The following is a 19,761-nucleotide window of genomic DNA, read 5'->3' on the forward strand; positions in this document are numbered from 1 at the left end:
GTTGGCTGTTTTCCAGTTAAGCTTCAGGGACACAAAAGCTGCAAGATCATCACTGTCCTGAAAGAGCCCAGCTGGCCAGTTTCAACTGGATGCCGATTTCTGCTTCTGCTGGACAGAGTTCTGCCCTCCAATTGCTGTTTCTGAAGTCCTGGAAACTTGGTTGCTGTCCTACCTATCCCTAAATCCAGGGACTTTGAACATTTTTCAAGACTTTTTGCTTGGATAACGGATGGAAGACCGGGACCAACCTGCCTAGCCGATCCGCCAAGGAAGCTTTGCCGGTGGGCCTGACTTCGCTGCAGCTCTGGCTAAGTTATTCTCCGCAGCAGCAAATCTGATTCAGCAGGCCAGACGTTGACAAATATCCGACGACGTTGAACCCACTGTCTTCAGCCTGCAGTCTTGCCCCACTGAAGGGATCAGGTTCCCAGAAACGAAACTAAGCCCCAAGGTAGAAATCTACACATGGCCTGGCTTCCGGAGTGTGAACTTTTGCCGCTCAGAGCTTTTCCTGCCTTTGTCAAAGTCTTCATTGAGACTTCTTCCTTTTGAAACCCATTGTCGACGAGCCTTACTCCACCTCTATGTTACCTTGCCACGCTGAGGACTCTGCCTTCTTAGAAATTTTCTAAGTCAGAAGATAACTCTTTGACCAGGAACAACCTGGTCTTTCTATCCGACCCATACTCCATCGCAGTCAGTCTTAAAACTTACCTTTGTCGCAGTCTTGAACGACCAGTTGCCAGCAGTGGGCACTTTGTCCTTTTTGGAACTATTTTCATTTTCAACTTTACCCTTATAAAATTTTTGTCGTTTTGGTGTCAATTTGTTCATTAAAATAGTCTTCATTTTTATAAACTGAAGTGGGATTTACTTGTGTTGTGTTTTCGACCTGTTAACTGTTTTGGTACTTCAAGATGCCTTACATATGTTCTCAAGTAAAGCCTGTATGCATTGTGCCATAGCTAACAGGGGTTGAGCTCAGGTTTATGTGACTGAAAACTTTACTGGATCTAACAGGAATCGTGACATTATCAATTCTGGTGGCCTAACATCCACCCCAACTAAAAAGCCACTTTCTCACATATCTCTACTACCCGATTTTACAAATACAGTTTAGAAAAAGAGGGGTGTCCTTTTAAGAAAAGTAAGAAAAAAACTACAAGAGCTGAATTTTAAATTTGCAAAGTGGTGCCTAATAATTGTGTGTTTGTTTTCAAAACCAAAAGGGGTTCTGTGACTGGCAGCGTTTGAGGAGGTTGAGAAGGTGAAAAGAAACACTAAATACTGATGAACAAGAGATGAAGGACAGTGATCAATCAATCTTAAGAAACCTAATGCAGAAGGATGGTGGAAACTAATGAGACCAGAAAAGGATTTGTGATGAAGGACAAGAGCAACTGAAAGACTGACTGCCGGAAGTGGTGCTTTAAGATTGGTGGTTAATATGGTATGGTAAGGCCTTACTACTGTGAGTTACTAAACAAGTCCAATCACCGAGTGATCTATAATCTAGGAGAGTTTTTCATAGCTCCTAGGTTTTATAGATGAATGTTATTAGGGGGACATTAATTTGCTAGGGGATTCCATGTCGCATTTACTAGGCAACAGATGCTTAAGGTTTAGAAGATGTATGGAGGAAGTTTGGAAGATTTGTGGTTTTGACGCAACTTTAGTGCATATGTCGATCTGTGGCTTTTTGTTGATCTCATCAGAATGATTCAACAGATTAGTAATTTGTGAGATGGTTGGCTTCATGCTTACAGTGAAATGTCAATGACATTGGTGACAAGATTTAAAGAGAGCAATAATGGCATCTATATGTAGGGTCACACATGTCCAGGTTCTTTAACATGAAATTCAATGACTTGTAATTCAATGGTTCGTACTAAAAAACTTGCCATTTTTCAGCCTTGTTGGAATTGTGAAGAGGTTCTCACATTACTCATTTAAGCCATGACAATATTCCCAAACAGTAAAGGACATAGCGTTCTTGGTCAGGAGAAGCTCTGGGAATTCTTAATTAATGCTGAAGAGAGGCACTCAAAGCAAGCTGATGTGGGGAATTTATGGTTTTCCCCATTAAGAACCAGAAACACAAACAATCCTTCCTAACAAATAATCCTATTGAAGAGTGAGACCTTGACCTCCAGTCTGGGTCAGCTCTCTCCCCAGCAGCTCCGCTTCTCTGTCGCCTCGCCTCAGCGCCGAGACCTCCTCCTGGTGAGGGTTCGTGCCAGCAGACCGTTCCAGACTCCTGCCTGGAGCTGCACCCTCTCGCCCTCATCTAATTTGATTCAACCCCAAGCTGCACCCTTCTCGCCCTCATTCATTTCATTCATTTAATTTAAATCTTAAAGCTGCACCCTTCTTGCCCTCATTTATTTTAATTGAATTCTTAAAGTTTATTTTTGCTCCTCTGCACCTCTGGTTTCCCGCCGCTACTGCCCCTGCGGCCCAGCCCCCTTGATCAGCCCCTGCTCCCGCCTCCCTACCTTTCGTCCCACCCCCCCTCCCCTTCTTAATGGCAGCTGCTGCGCGGTTGCGCTGCTTGCGCGGCAAAGGCAAGCCCATCTGGGCCCATCTGCGACTTGACCGCGGCCAGCGCCAGGGACCCTGGACCTACGACCCCTCACCGCTACACCGCCGCCGCCCTCCTCACACTAAATCCCAGGAGAAACAACCACTGCCAGATATTGGAGCCGACCACCACACACGGCCAGTTCTCCTGCCGACACTGCCGAATATCCTTCACCATCAACAGCCCTCCCACGACTGCAAAACCACCGCCGGACGCCCGGCCCCGGACCACACTGCGCGGGACACTCATCTACAGACCCCCCGGACCCTGGGCCTCTTCCGCAACCCCCATTGCCGACCTCGCCACACCCCACGCCTTCGCCTCCACGGAATACATTCTCATCGGAGACTTGAATTTCCACCTCGACAACCACAGCAACCCCGACTCCACCACCCTCCTTGAGAACCTCACCAACCTCAGACTGAAACAGCTCGTCGCCACCCCACCTTCAGAGACGGACACACCCTGGACCTGATCTTCGCAGGCGGAACAAACATCCACTTCAGCCACACCTTGCAGCCCCTCTGGACAAACCACCACTGCGTACACTTCACCTTCACCAACACCATCCCACCCAAACCCGCCCCGCGCCCACCACGGAGGAACTGGAGCAAGATCACAGAGGAAAACCTCAACACCACCCTCCTCCACGACCCCCCATCAGCCACGACTGACCCCAACTCCGCAGCCACAGAGCTACACCGCTGGATAGCCAGCTGCACTGACAAGCTCGCCCCCTCCGCCACCCCATCACACAACACCCCCTGAAGGCCGCCTGGTTCACCACCAACCTCCAAGAAGCCAGACTCTCCTGCAGGCGCCTCAAGAAACTCTGGCGGAACAGAACCAGAACAACTACAGAAACGGCATGAATGAATACCACCAGCGCATAAGAGTCACCAAGCGGACCTTTATCAAGAACAAAATCCACTCCAACGCAAGCAACGCAAGCAACGCAAGCAACGCAAAGGAACTCTTTAACATCATACGGCAGTTCACCAAACCCCCCAGCAAAGCCATGTATGTCGCTCCTTCTCAGGACCTCTGCAAGAAGCTGAGCTCCTACTTCCACCTGAAAATCAAGGACCTTTACAACAACTTCAGCAAACAGACTCCAGATACCGCCCACCTCTCCACCACCGACAACCAGCCGACCATCACCACCTGGAAACCTGCCAGCACTGAAGACACAACCACAACTATGAAGAACACTCACTCAGGAGCCCCCACGGACCCCTACCCACCGCACATCTACCACAGAGCCGCCACCACCATAGCACCCGAACTAGGCCGGACCATCAACGCCTCCCTCGATTACGGCATCTTCCCTGACGACTGGAAGCGGGCAGAAGTCAAGCCTCTCCTCAAGAAACCCTCGGGTGACCCGATGGACCTGAAAAACTACTGGCCCATCTCTCTCCTTCCCTTCGCAGCCAAAGTCACAGAGAGATTCATCAACACCCAACTGACCACCTTCATCGAAGAGAACGCCATCCTCGACCCCTCCCAGTCCGGATTTTGCTGCAACCACAGCACCGAGACCGCCCTCCTTGCCGCCACCGATGACATCTGCATGCTACTCGACCAGGGCCACACTGCAGTCATCATCCTACTAGACCTCTCCGCAGTCTTCGACACAGTCTCCCATTGGACCCTAGCAGCCAGACTCCACGACTCTGGTATATGGGGAACCGCCCTTGACTGGACCCGCTCCTTTCTCTCTGGCAGAACCCAAAGGATCAGACTCCCCCCTTCCTCTCCAAACCTACTGAGATCAACTGCGGAGTACCTCAGGGATCCTTACTCAGCCCCATGCACTTCAACATCTACATGGCCCCCCTCGCCCCCATCGTCAGACAGCATGGGCTCAGCATTGTATCTTACGCCGACGACACCCAGCTCATTCTCTCCCTCACGAAGAACCCTGAAGACACCAGACTCAGCTTCCAAGAAGGAATGAAAGATGTGACAGCCTGGATGAACAACAGCTGCCTAAAACTGAACTCGGAGAAGACAGAGGTCCTCGTCCTTGGACCCACCCCCACTGCGTGGGACAGCTCCTGGTGGTCCCCTGCCCTCGGAAACCCATCCGCCTCGACGGACCACGCCCGGAACCTCAGCATCATTCTAGACTCCTCCCTCACCTTGACCCGCCAGATCAACGCCATCGCCTCCACCTGTTTCGACTCCCTCCGCATCCTCCGCAAGACCTTCAAGTGGATCCCCCCGAATACAGAAAGACCGTCACCCGCGCACTCATAACCAGCAGATTGGAGCAACACCCTCTACGCCGGAATAAACAAAACCCTGCTACACAAGCGCCAAGCCATCCAGAACACCGCAGCCAGACTCGTCCTCGGAACCTCACGACACGAGCACATGACCCGGCACCTACGAGACCTCCACTGGCTCCCCATCGAGAAGAGAGTGACTTTCAAGCTACTCACCCACGCCTACAAATTCCCCCACAACATCGGACCCAAACACCTCAAGAAAAGAGTCTCCTTCCACGTACCCACAAGGACCCGCCGCCGACCTCGCCCTGGCAGAGACCCCACGCATCCGCAGAACCAGGACAGGCGGAAGAACCTACTTCTACGTGGCAGCAAAGACCTAGAAGAAGCTCCCAGTCAACATTAGACGGTCTCCCACTCTGCACACCTTCAGGAAGTGCCTCAAGACCTGGCTCTTCGACTGATCCAGAGCAGCACTCCCCTCCCCAGCGCCTTGAGACCCTCACAGGTAAGTAGCGCGCTTTACAAACCCCTGATTGATTGATTGAAGCTCGTAAAAAAGTAGACGAGATATTCAATAAAGTTCAGTCAGAGATGGATTGTTATTGGCTTTGTCTAAGTGAGTGGAAGGCATTTTTTTCTACTGGCTCGGATGCCCTCCTCGGCTGAGGAAATGAAGACAACTGTATAGTGAAGTGAGAGTCGGCACCTCCAAGATTAAATTTAAGAACAAGGTGAAGTCTGGGAGTAATTCATGATGCCCGGCTGTCTAGGGACAATCGTATTAATGAAGGGACCGTGGTAAAATGGTGAAAGAGAATGAATTACTTAAAGGACGGACAATCAGAACAGGAGCTGCCCTTACAAATCTGCTAGGGCGTGAGAGGGCGACGAGAAGAGGACATGTAGGTATCAAATTGAGAAATCGGTATTGAAAGATGCCTCTCCGACACTGATAAACCACAAGAGTGGAAATGACGTCCATTGCTATGACAAGGCTCAACCTTTAAAATGATCCCCTTAGCACCACCACCTTTTTCACTACTGTGGGATTATGTTCCCTATTTTCATTTCTGCACATTTCCTGAATGCAAATTTGTAACGTAAGGAAAAAAAACTGCGATTATCACGGCTGGAGAGAAAGGACGTGTGTGTTTTTTTTTTTTTAAGTGGACTTGAAGTAAACCCAGGCACTTGACTCGTTTTAAGGGTGTGCTCAGTAAAGAAAACAGCTTATTAAATTTTAAAGCAGATTTAAAATACCGATATATGGGAAGTAAATAAGTAAAGATAGGAAAAAGACATACATTTATAAAGTCGCCAAGGTTGTACTAAGCCTACCAACAAATGCAGGCTTATATTTGACATGGTGAAAAGGAAAAAGCACAGGCTTCTGCAGGGCATCTGGTTCTTTTATCGTTTTCTTTTTTTGCTTAAAAATCAATGTATCTATGCTTGAGTAAGTGATGAGTTCTTAATAAATCTTGGAGTTTGAATGGAAGAGCAGAATTAAGGCAAATTGTATTGTTAGGGAATACTACTCCAGTGTCTCCTTCGCCCCCCTCCGTGATCATCGTTCCAAATTAATAGTATGCACTATCAAGTCTAAGAAGCTGCAGTTTCAGTGTACATAACCTTATCCATTTATCAGGCTTAAAACAAATATACAGAATGATAGGTCTGTTTCCAAAGTACAAATTATTTATTTCTGAGACACATGCATGTTCGCATTGTTTTAACCAGTTTGAGCGAGCGCACATGCACAAGCTCTATATTATGTTGTTAAAACAAGAGATACAGTTTAAGAGAAACCATGAGTTTCCACTGCAAAATGGCAAATGTATTTTCCATGCTAGTGACCACCAATGAAAGAACAGAATGTCTGGTCCATCGCATAAGTATGGTAGAAAAAATAATTTCATGTCATCTATGCATGCAGTCTTCATTCGCCTGCCACTGCAAAGCCATTGATGTAAAGCCACAGTCTGCCTTTTGTCTGCTAAACCAAACTACCTAGCCTTTTAAACATCAGAAAGGCAGGGACTACCAGTGCGATCCTATGACACAGAATATAAAATTTCCTAGCTATCGTGAAGTAAAGTTTCAATTCTATTAAGGACATGGAGGCGAGGATTATGCAATAACTTTCTCCATTTTATTGCTCAGCAGCCTAAACCAACATTAATTATATCAAACAACATTAAAGACGAGTCTTTGTTTTTGTACTTTCAACAGTCTAACCATAGAGTCTACCATATAAAACGTCCACCAAGCAAAAGCACTTCCTCTTTCTTTGTGCGATAGACATCCTTACATCGTTTTAATTCAGACATCTTGTTACCGATCCGCTCTCACCAAAGAAAAAAGAATAGATCGACACCCAGGACTCAAAACTGCAGTCCAAACAGTGTTAAGAGAGAATCCTCAAACACATTATTAGCAATAAGATTACAGCACAATACCAGGATATCAGAGAAAGATACTCATCCTCACGTCCGTAAATCTGTAAAAGTGAAAGGAGGGAGGTGTCGCTGTATGAGAATGAATAACTGGGAGGGATAATCCTCGCCTCCATGTCCTTAATAGAATCGAAATTTCTTTCATGATAGCTAGGACATTTTATATTCTATGTCGGGACCGGGGGCTCAGATTTTGCAAGTTCAAAGCTGGCTGACTACCAGTGAGGCCATTCCAGGGATAGGCTTAAAATAGAAGGTCTTAAACAGAGAGTCTGAGGACCAATATGCTGCCCTAAGGATATCTTCCAACTGTCCCCTCAAAGAAAATTCTTTTGAGGCCATCGCCCCCCCTAGCACAATGTCCAACAAAGGAGGAGGTGGCAATGCCAGTCTCCTGTAAAATCCACGTCACCCATCTGTCGATAGTAGATGCTGAAACTGGCTTGAACAGCCTCTAATGGGCTATGAGTAGTTGCTTCGTCCCCAGAAGACAGTATTCTTCTGTCATGCCCTCATAGCCGGAGGCACCTAACCGCACACAGCTTGAGGTGAGAAGGGAGAGCTGAGTAATGCTCCAACTTACCAGACAATTCCCTTCGTGACAGATATTCGTATCTTGCCATGATAACAAAAGACGCGGAACCACATTCACTTCCCATAGAGAGGAATAGCATTGTTCCGGAGGGAGTAGACAACCAAATACCTCTCAATAATCTGCACACAAGAGGATGTTTCCCAGCTGCTACGTTGTGGAATGGTAAATAACCTGCTAATATGTCTGGTCTACAAGCATTAATTGTGCGGTACGCTAGTCCGGCGCCTGCCAACTGTGACAAAAACTTCAAAATGTGGACGACATCCACCCCCATGGGATCGAGATCCCGTCGCAAACACTAGTGTGACCATCTACACCAAGCTGAACCATATCGCTTGATTGAAGAATTGGCCCGATCTCTCCTGAAGGGTAGTGTAGCTTGTGATGAAAGGCCCCTGACATCCCAGCTTCCCCTATAATCCACCCACCATCAGGCAGTGATTGCTGTCCTGAACCAACTGGTGCAAGTTGCCGTGATCGTCCGTCAGAAAAGGAGTCTGGGGAAGTGGGATTGGAAAATCCAAAGAAAGTTCTAGAAGACCTGGAAACCAGACTTTCAACTGCCACAGTGGTGTGACTAGGATCACCTCCGCCCTCCAACCAACGATGTGTGTCTGGCAATCATCGAGAACGGCGGTAACGCATAGTCCCGAAAGTGTTCCCAGTCCTGCAGGAAGAAGTCTGTCACTTCTGCCAACGGATCCATACGCCAGCTGAAAAAATGGGGCAGTTAGTGATTGAGTCGGGAGGCGAAGAGGTCCACTTGACATGGATCCCATGTGAGCATAATCGTCAGAAAGAAAGCCAGGTCCAACTTCCAAGTACTGTACTCCCTCAGATGACGAGAGTGCCAATCCGTCGTCTGATTCAGACGACCCAGAAGATGCTCCGCTTTGACAAAGATCTTGTTTGCCAGACAGTGGTTCCAAAGATCCCCTGCCAGATCCACCAGCACCTTAGTGCGAGTGCCCCCCAAGCAATTTATGTACTGTCTTGTCGACACATTGTCCATCTTCAAAAGGATGGAGCAAGAGCCCCAGTAGGCCGCGAGGCTTTGGATTGCAAACGACCCTACCAGAAGCATTAGACAGTTGATGTGCAGCACCCCTTCGTCGCTTGACCATGGTCTTCCGGTGGTAGCCTCCACACACCGGGCTCCCCAACCCTGACGGCTTGCATCGGAACCCATGACCAGATCGAGATACGTACCAAAGATGGCCCTGACCTTCCAGGCTTGCATGGGGTCTAGCCACCAGCAGATCTCCATCTCTGCTTCCAGAGAAAGACTGACCTCCTGGGCATAGGTTAGGTGGAGTGCTCTGCTATGCAGCAGCCCAGAAAAATAGCCTGAATAGAGGAAGAGAGAAGACTGACAATCCTGGCTAGGTGCCAGAGAGAAAAATGTTCCTTCTCTAATGTTCTGGCCAGTTCCCTGCGGATTAGAATAATTTTCTTGTGGGGCAGTATGAGGAACTGAGGCACAGTGTCAGTCTTGAAGACCAGGAAGAGCAATTTTTGTGTAGGAGTAAACTCTGACTTCTGACAGTTGATGATAAACCCTCGATTCTGAAACAGAGATATTGTCAATTGCAACTGGGTCTCTACTTTGAATCGGTCCTGATGCATCAGTAGAATGTCGTCCGAATAGACAATGAGTCTGATTCCTCTCAATCGATGCCATGCTATGGTCGGATGTAACACCTTGGTGAAGCACCATGGTGCGGAGGAGAGATCAAAAGGGAGACCTGTGAAATCGAAGGCCTGTTCCCGCGACACGAATTGCAGAAAGCGCTGGTGTGGGGAAAGATCAGGACGGTGAGATACACGCCCTTCAAGTTCAATCTGACAAGCCAGGAGCTCGAAAGGAGGATATCCTGACAGAGGTGAATCTCCTCCATTTGGAAGTGACGGCATACTACCCATCTGTTGAACTCTTGCAAATTGATGACAGGATGGAACCCTTTCTCTTTCTTTTCCACCAGGAAGATGTTGCTGAGAAAACCCCTGGGATGGCGGGTCATGGGGACAATCGCCTCTTTGTATAACAAATCTTGGACCTCTCAGTGGACTACCTGCATGACTTTTTTTGAGGAAACTAGGGGCTGAGGTTTTGGACCATGGCGGGGGGTTCCATAGTACTCTATAAGGAAGTCCTCTACCATTTGCAATAAGCATGCATCCCCTGTGAGCGATGCCCAAGTCCAAATGAAGACTCCTAACCTGCCTCCCACCTTTGGTAGGGAATAAGGGATATTGGTTACCGTTAGAGCCCACATGGGCATTGTTGGCTCCTTGGAAGACATTTCGGCCACCTTGGCCTCAACCATTGCCCCATGTGGGGTAGAAGCCTCCAAACTTCTTTTGGTCCTGCTACTGTAGGGATCATCTGGTCTGGAACTTGTAGGAGTTGGGATTATACACACAGCCGGAGGAGCGCCCCCTACCTATTCCGGCCCTGCCAAAAACCTCTGGTTAAACGCATTCCGGACAGACTGATGGGCCTTGTCCAGAGAGGAAAAAGTTGTAATGAACTTTGTTAGTTCCTCAATGAAAGGGTCTCCGAAGAGACCCACAAAGAGTAACAATGCTTGTAGATAACGCAGAGTTGGCATTTCCCAGGAAGCATATAGATCGCTAGGTCCAGTCGGAAGGGATGATGGGTTCAATAAACTCGCCCAATTCGCGGACTGCCTCTGCCATACCGAAAATCTTGATCAAAGTCGCCAGGACATCCAGAACCTTGTCCTTGCAGGATCTCCAGGACTGGTCCAGACTGTTTTTGGGGTCCTTGATAAACTTTGTGATAAAAGTCACCATTTTGCTGTCGATTTCTGGGGTACTGGCCACCTTACCAGCCAGGGAAGGTCTCGGACACTCCGCCTTCAACCATCCTCTGATGTCTTTGTCCGTAGGCTTGCGAATGCGTGAAGCCACATACATCGCCATTTTGCTGGCAGGAATCCTGTCCGCTGAGTGGGGGGTGGTAAATATCATTGGGATCCAGCAGGTCCGAAGTACTCCCTGCATCTTGCGGAGTAGATGGGCCCTGATCATCCAGCCTGGGTTGTTTGGCACCGCCCTCTGGTCGCCAGGGACTGCTGGGACCCGGTTCGTCTCTAGAGTCCTCTATAGGCTTATCTGTGACATTCTCGGCAGTATCATCTAACTACTGAGGGGAGTAGGCATCGTCGTCATCGGGGTTAAATCCAGGCTGGGAATCGGAGTCCTATATCGCAAAGGCATCAAGAAGCTCTCTTAGGAAAGCAGTGGGCAACCTTTTGAAGGCATCCGCCAGTGGAGGGGGTTCAGCCCTGGTCTAGGGGCAAGATGTTGCCACCGGTATACCCTGAGCGGCACCCTGAGTCTCCCAAGGAGGTACAGGCCCCAGACCTTTTCCTTGCGGGGTGCCACGATACTTCAGGCTGTAAACTGGACTATTGGCCTACTCAGGGATTATAAGGCCAAAGAAATTGTTCTCTGGAGGGAAATGTCCTTCTCGTCTACTAACTCCATGTGAATGGGGAGCAGAGAATGCTTCTCATCCCTAGTCCTCTAGAACTCCGTGTTGGCACCTGCCATGGAGATCAGATACAGAATGGTGTCTACCAGTAAAGGCGGTTATGTAAAGGGTTCAACCCTAGAGTTAGCCACACAATAAAGTCTCAAAACCTTGTGAACCACTTTAGGGTCAGTAATAGCTTGTTACAGTGGCCAATGCTTGTTTGCAGAGTGGGAAAAAAGCCTTTGCGGGTAGCAATGCTTATTTTTACAGGTAGCAATGCTTGTTCGCTTAGCACGCGCACACCCACTAATTACTGTGGGACTAAGAGGAAATACGCTCTACAGCTAGACAACTGCCTGGCTGGAGCCAAAGAAGGAACTCAAGGGAATGCCCAAACACATCTTTATCGGGATGACAAACAGCCCTCCACATGCTCGATCACAAAATGGCCCAGATTCCATTCCATGGGAAACGGAGCCAAACAGGAGAGAGAAAGCAAAGAATGCCAAGTATGTGGGGAATGCAGACGCTCCATCCATGCACCCCCTATAGGGCCTGACCTGTAATTGCAAGCTGAACTGCACCATTGGATACAGTGGTCTAGTTGCACAGCACCACACACCCTCTAGCAGTGCTTGAAAGTCACTGCGTACTTGGCTCCCACTGAGGAGGCACTTACGTGACGTGCTTTGCAACAACAGCCACTAAAACAAGCATAGGCATAGCCAAGAGGTCTCGCCTTTGGGACCTGCTGCATAACTAAATACTTATAAAGTCCCAAAGGCGAGACCAATTGGCTATGCCAATGCTTGTTTCTACTTGTATTCTTTTAAATTATTTTGTAAAAGTTGTTGAGCTTGTGTGCATTTTATTATGATTGTGTCAGAGGATGAATGCAAGAATGAGTCAATGGATGGATGGATAAATGGATGCATGAGTATAAAGATGAGTGACAACGTGTTTGTATGATGACTGACTGAGTCCCTAAACCCACCAATGAAACTAAATGCACTTTCATTCGTAGGCCGGGCCTACTGTCATGGTCAATGCTTGTTTTAACTTTGCATGGCTCTAGGAGGGAAGGAATAGAGGATAAGCTAAGGGAGGAGAAAGAGAGAGTGAGGAAGAGAGAAAAAGAGAGATACTTGGCAAAGCGAAGTCAAAGAAAGAGACTGTGGGGATGGCGAAGAGAAAATGGGAGGGAAAGAACAAAAAATAAGAGTTAGTGTATGAGACAGGAAAAGAGTAAGCGTTGGAGTTTGAGCAAAAGGCTGCTATCTTGGTGCCTTAGTGATAACAGGCAGACATGTTGAAACCTTCTGTTTTTGGCTCAGCTCGTGCTTTAGAGCCAAGCCAGACAGACCCTTGGCTCGGCTTTTCCCACACATTGTCTAGCTTCAGGCTCCCCACCTAACGTGCGTACGCTGTTCGCTGTACATGGCAGACACACGTAACCTCATCACTTGGTACCTCACTGTGTAGGCTTCAGTTACTTGAGGTTAGTGAAATATGTAACATTAGATTTTAATGTGCCTGCTGAGTCAGGATGGGATTCCCGGCGGACTTCCGTAGAACAGAATTAAAACAAAGCCCGACGCGTGCGCAGGAAAGGAATGTCTGGCGGCACCGAGGCAGGCAGGATCCGAGCTGCCTGGGGTTTTACCTCATGCACCAGTCGAGCCTCCTGGACTCCTTCATCACCACTCTTAAGACCCTCGGCAGGAGCACCAAGCTGGGAGCCTTGCTCCTTCAAGCTGCACCGTCAGAGGTGTGAATCACGAGGACGATTACTGCTCCCTGTGGCTGATCTATAAAAAGTGGTTACCAGGGCAGCACAAGGGATGTCTACTGCCGACTTTTTTATTTGGGGCTTATTTGGTAAATGGTAAGCAGCACAGTGCAAGGGATACTTAATGTAAAGAGGGCAGTACAAAGGTGCTTTGCTCACTGGTCCCTGCACACAGTTTCTAGCAGGCAAGGAGTAGGCGGGGCCTAGCTGACACTGGTGCAGTGGTCCAGTGGCAGTGAGGCCCAGAGCCCTAAGGAGCCAAATGAACCCTGATTAGTGCTGTGGTTTTCTACTGCAACAGCAATCAAAGCCGCCAGTTTCCTTGCTTGCTCAAGGGCCAAAGGCGCCCTTGCCATGCCTCTGGGAGCAGGTACGATCTGAGAATTAAAAGTGACCATGCAAATGTTTAATTACTATCTCCATGTTACACTAAGCAGTCATGAACAAAAGGGGACATAAGGTGCGGGTGTGAAGCAAAGATGGCAAAGATTTTTATTTCAAACTTTGTGAAGTAAATTTTAAAACTTTGCAGTCATGCGTGCCAGGTCAGCGGCGAAAGTGAAAGCGCTGCATTTGGAGCAAAAGTGCACCAGGGCCAGCGCGACCGACATCTGTTTCCAATTAATGCTCCCTAGGCCAGGGGAGAGAGAAGGCGGGACATGCATCCGCCTTTGGCCAATTGCGTGCTGTCTTTCTTAGAAAGACACATGCAAAGGCCAATAGCGTGAAAAAGCACACGCGCGAGTGTGTGGTCCCAGTTTGAAGTCCTCACTAGAAGCCTCGCAGAGCAGCGCATGCGTGCTGGCTCAGGCGAGACCTAAAAACAGCACATACACAGCACAAATACTAATAAACACCTGATACATGCAAATAAAAGCACTAAGGAAAAGCTGCTGTGCAGCGACGAAAGATGAAGTGCTTTTCCTTGGTGGATGTTTTGTATGGTGGACTGCTGAAAGTAAAAATAAAGACTCATGGGAATAGTAGTCTTTAATGTTTGATATAATGTTGGTTTTGGCTGCTGAGCAATAAAATGGAGAAAGTTATTGCATAATCTAAGCCTCCGGTCTTGACATAGAATTTAGGAACACAGTCCCTCACGTAATGCTGAAAACCTACTGCTCAAACCTCCGACTTTCAAAAAGGTAAGACTTACGGCGCAATCTTTCTCAGGAAGTGCGACCACAATTTGGAACTCACCTCCTCCATACCTTTTGAACTACCACCTCTTTTTGCATCTTCAAAAGGACCTTAAAACTCTTCTCTTTCAAAGAGACTGCTACCAATAATTCTATGACTCTGACGGTTTCATGTTCCTCACTGGAGAACTAGTTTGACCTTCTACTTCAACTGTAGAATATGTATTTTTGTAACCCTAATCGCTCCAACTTTAGTTTGCAATGTGACATTTTTAGTGAATTTACACTCTGTAAATGTGTAACCATAATGTCTGATCCTATATTCTTCGCTCTATTGTAAAGCGCTCAGACACCTATGGGTAAAGTACGTGCTATATAAAACAAGCAGTTGCAATGCAATAGTTCTCGTATTTATGCGAGTTTAAGCTATTGGCATTGTAAATGACAATGCCTTTTATTTATGTTTAAAAAAAAGGCATTTTCATTTACAATACCAATAGCTTAAACTTGCGTAAATGCGAGACCTATTGCATTGCAAATTCTTGTTCTGGTCTAGCTTGACAGAGCAGCTGTCGCCAGACAATTATGTGAGAAACACTAGAGAGGAGCCTGCACGTTGGGAACCAGGAGTACATTTTGATTGGGCAGAAGTTGTGTGCTTCCACAAAGAAAGAGTTGCACTCCACGTAGTTATGATAATTGTATTTGTCTAAGTGCCTGAGCCTGAAGCTTTAGGGGCATACACATGACATTGTAACGTTATTAAAGTGTCCGTGTTAACTACAAAATGTATGATAGTTTTCCTCTGTCAGCAGCACAGATGGGAGTTGGGCACTCATTACCATACATGGATGCTTAGGTCTGGCTCGAAAGTTCAACTGTCATTGGCCTTCTAACCATAACCAATGTTATTCTACAGTTTTTTGCTTCACACAAATATATATCCATTCTCATGCTATTTTCTTGTAATGCTTAACTTTACCATACAATATTCCTTTAAAGCCAGACATAATGGCATCACCAAAACTGGTCTATACTTGGGGCTTCCCTACCATATGACCCCGACCATAGCTTGTGTGTACCAACCGAGTAAACCTTAGTATACACTCAGTGCTTGCTTATGCTGCGACCCTTTTCATGCACACTACAACCTTGTGCTCACTGGCCCTTCCTTTAACCCCAGTGGCGAGTTGTATAACACGAGCCCTCCTACTCCGGCTTCCTTCGTTGTTGCTCTTTCCTGTACCTTTCACACCCACTTTGCATACTGCACAAAGATCTAACATTAGAAACTTTCAACACTTCATGTGCGATTGTGTTTTATGAATTATCGTATATCCTTTCCAAAATGTTGGTGTACTGTCCTTAAAAGCTTGAATCCGCTGTTACTTATGTCGTTCATCTGTAAATCTTGTCTTTTTATAGGGAACGGTTTTTTGATTGGAAATCTAGCGAGGCCAACCCGTTCTGTCACAACTAGGCAGTTTACTGTTGGCTGCCAGCTTGTCAAGTGGGTGGAGAAACATTGGGCATGCTCTCGCCAGATGTTGAATTTAGAGGCATTTCTTTGTGATATTTATTTTTAAAACTAGGCCAAAACTATTTACAGGCCTTCCACATAGGGAGTAGTGAAGTGAGAGCAACTGGAGAGAAGGGGTTTGAGGCTGTCTGCTCTTCCCTTATGAATTACCACACAGAGGAACTCGAACGAGGCTTTAGTATGGGCACTGACATCTCTCTGAAGAGAGTGACATAAACGCCCTCTAAAGATCTGAACAAAGATTATTTATTTTCTAAGTGTGCAAGGCCTTCTCTACCGCCCCCTCCAAAAGGTTTCTATCAATGTATGCAGTCCAAAGGACAGAACATCAATAAATAAATATTGCATTCGATGCGTGCTGCACACTCTCTTTAGGTCTCTGTGGCTTACATATTTTGTGTGCCTCTGCTCCATTGCTAAAGACCCCATCTCCTTGGCAGTGTCTCAGAGCCCTAACGTCTTTGTCAGTGGATGATATGAAATGCTTGAGTACAATCCATTAGCACCCGACCTCCATATAAATGCTTATGTTTTATTGTAATTGCATTTATAAAGTGCTTACTATCCCTGAAAAGGCATTGAATCACTTTTTCAGCAAGTAGCATGCTATTACAAAACCCAACAAGCATCGCGGCACCGACACTTTACTTTTAATGTTAAAAGTAAAGCGCGGGTGCAGCGATTCTACCAAAGGTAAAGAAATAGAAAAGAAAATCTATTTCTTTACTTTTGGTATAATCGCGGCACCCGCGCTTTACTTTTAATGTTAAAAGTAAAGCGCGGGTGCCACGATTATAGTAAAAGTAAAGAAATAGATGTTTTTTTCTATTTCTTTACTTTTGGTATATTCGCGGCACCTGCGCTTTACTTATAACATCAAAAGTAAAGCGCGGGTGCCGCGATTATACCAAAAGTAAAGAAAACAAGTGGCACAATCGCTATTGTCAACAACTAGTGGTGCGTGCGCACCACAGAGGAGGGGGGCAGGGGGGAAGGGAACGCGGCAGCGACAGCAAGGCGAACGCGTGCTGCTGTGCGTGCTAGCCACTGTCGGGAATGGGCGTAGCAAAGGCGGGACATGCACCCGCCTTTGCCCAATCGCGTGCCTTTTTTTGTAAAAGCGTGTGGTCAGCTTTCAAAACCCCATACAAAAAGGCTCTCGCTGCGCAAGCAGTTCGGCGCACTGCAACGCTGGCTCGTGTCCTAAAAAGCATAAATAAATATAGCTTGACGTGCACTACACTTTCACAAATGCAATTACAAGCACTTCAAAAACAATTATTCAGAAAAGCAAGAATGGGTGTGGGAGACATGTCTATGTTTGATAAACAAGAAACTCTGACTGTGCTATCCACTTATCCCCCCACTGAGAGGGACAGTTGAAGGAACAACTGCTCACCTGTTGCTCTGGTCCTTGGTCCACCTTACCGACCTTCCCTCCGGCCTTGTTTGGTACACTATCCTGATGGCACGAGGGAAATCCATGGGTGTGAAAGATCCTGCTTTCTTGATCTGCAAGCTCCACATATCAGCGGTAAACTGGAGTTGACTCGAGCTGGGAGCCTTGCTGCATCGGGAGTAATAATCATGCTGCTCTCTCCAGCGGTGGTCAGGGATGGAAACAAGCTCATGCACAATCTCATTCCTCAAGTGTCCTTTGTCAGAAACGTCAGTCCATTGTTGGCACCTTCTGAGGTTTTCAATACCTGGCACAGCAGCAACATCTACCTCCTCGACTTTTAACACGGATAGATCACAGCAGTCCAGCACCAGCACAAACTCTTCTCTCCCCTGATCCTCAGTGTTGTGAATGTTTTTCTTCATACAGACCACAGACACAAGTTCAAGGTTGCAGTCAGCTCGGTTTTTATCAGAAGTGTCTAGTTCATCTTTACTGATGGCAACAGACTCACAATCTGGGCTGATTAACGAAGCATTGTCTACTTCAGTTATGGGTTTGAGGCTTTCTGTAAGGGTCTTTTTGATACCAGTGTCCATTAGCTGTGATGAACAAGCTACTGCTGGTGCACAAGCTGACTTCTCAAAATTGCTTCCAGGTTCTAGAAACAGAACTGCAGAGCCAAGCAAAGTCTGACTCTCAAAACGAACATCCAGCTCCAAGGTATAATGCCTCACAAGCATGTGGCTCGTGTTGGCCATAAGGGGCAGGTCATCCTGAGTCACATCCATCCCAGACTGCATTGTGTTCTACTGGAAAAACTCAACAGTACGATTACAAAACATCACAGCTTCCCACCAAGTCCAGTTGAATTATCTGCAAACAATAAAAAACAGGCACAGAATTAGCAAAAACGTCAAACATCTAGGAAGTAGAAAGTCGACTTGTGGAAGGTAATTGTAAATTCATAATCCTAATAGGAACAAAATGACCTGTTGTCCTTAGCCATTATTTTGTGGCGACGTGAATTTAAACACATTGTAAAAATCTGGAATGTTTAGATACTTATATTTCAAGGAACTGCAAAATGTGTCCATATATTCAATTACTGTTCTAAAATATTCCTGTGATATTTTTCGTAAAGGGGAGTAGTCTTATGAAGATTTCTCAAATGTGTGTACTTTCTTACAGAAACAATTGAAGATGCAATGTATCGCGCAATTGATAGTCTTGTTTTAGAACCACTGCTGATAAACAATTCCACTCAAGTACAAAACAGAGCCGTTTATTCAGCATAATGACTTCTGTAGTGCAGGCCTAACAGCCTCCCGTTTCCGGACTATGTTGGCTAAACCCTTTCAGCAAAACAGAGGACTTGAGCATTTATAAAATCAAAAAGAACAGAAAACTCTGCCCCCTCCTCCAAGTGGCTGTGCAGCTCTGTTCACTCACAGGCTGCCTCACACCCCCGGTAAGCTTGCATGGCTTCAATTAATCAGCTGAGGTTTTTTCTCTACAACTAATTACTTTGATGCACACATACATTCAAAGGATGAGGATGGTTGGTGGGTGGTTAAATGGATTTAGAGCCACAGGACTAGGAGTGAAAGAGCCACCGTGGTAAGTAGCTTGCCTTGTTCTCGTCTCTATACTTCAGAGACTTTTTCCATGTGTCTGTGTTAATAGTGAGAAAGGGTGAAAATAACAAGAGATCTGAGGTTTTAGCAAAAGTGTTCCTCAACACGGCTTAATAGGTATCAGTCTGAGGATCAGTGTTGAATGCATATGTTGTCACTGGAAAGCAACTGATGCTGTCTCAGTACAGCCTGTAAGAGGAATATTTTCTTGTGTACTGGAATGGTACCTGGAATGGGACTTTTGTCCCATAAAGGTATACCTGCTAATGCAAACTATGCATCGGACAATAGAAGCTTTAAAATTCTCTCTTCCGGCAAGGGTGACAAAGAATTTATGGTGGGGCTAAATATCTGCCACTTCCCGCTTTATCTTTGGAATTAGAAAGACCTGGTCAGAAACCACACCTGCAACTAAGAAAAGGAACACAGTCTTGAAACCAAAGCTTGTCTGCTCTATATGCTGTGGTCTTTTTCAGTATTCTGAACTCCCTTCAAAATATGGTGGAGCGTAACATGTCCTTTTACAGAGATTTAAACCAGATCTACTTAGCAAAGGTGGAGTGAATAACTAAATAAGTGTTCGTTTAAACAGGACATAGTTGTGGCGTTCTTGATGTAACACAACAGACCCTTCCCAAAAAATTGGGACTCAAACGCCTTCAGAGCTAGGTATATCATTTTCAGGTCTAGGAAATGTATGTGAAGGGATCGGTCTTTGGGGCCACAGATAAAAGGACCTTTACCATCCTCAAGGTGGCTCCCGAGCTGGACTCAGAAGAATCAAATGCTATTTGTTTGCATTAACATTAAATTCAATGTAAGCTACTGGAAAATGAGAAGCATTATAAAATGGCTGCCATTAGATGAGAACAGTAATTAGAAAACC

General features: G+C 46.5%; 1 protein-coding gene across 2 annotated transcripts in view; it reads right to left on the reverse strand.

Moving 5' to 3' along the window:
- The window catches only part of AOPEP (aminopeptidase O (putative)), a 1,648,611-nt gene that overhangs the window by 1,392,550 nt on the left and 236,300 nt on the right, over window positions 1–19,761 (reverse strand). For both annotated transcript variants that reach the window (XM_085632907.1, XM_085632906.1), the window contains one exon: window positions 17,239–18,114. In XM_085632907.1, the coding sequence (XP_085489033.1) occupies window positions 17,239–18,041 (803 nt within the window). In that variant the 5' untranslated portion in view covers window positions 18,042–18,114. The remainder of the gene's footprint in view (window positions 1–17,238; window positions 18,115–19,761) is intronic.

This window comes from Triturus cristatus, chromosome 2_1, assembly GCF_964204655.1.
Source record: "Triturus cristatus chromosome 2_1, aTriCri1.1, whole genome shotgun sequence".
Classification (NCBI taxonomy): Eukaryota; Metazoa; Chordata; class Amphibia; order Caudata; family Salamandridae; genus Triturus; species Triturus cristatus.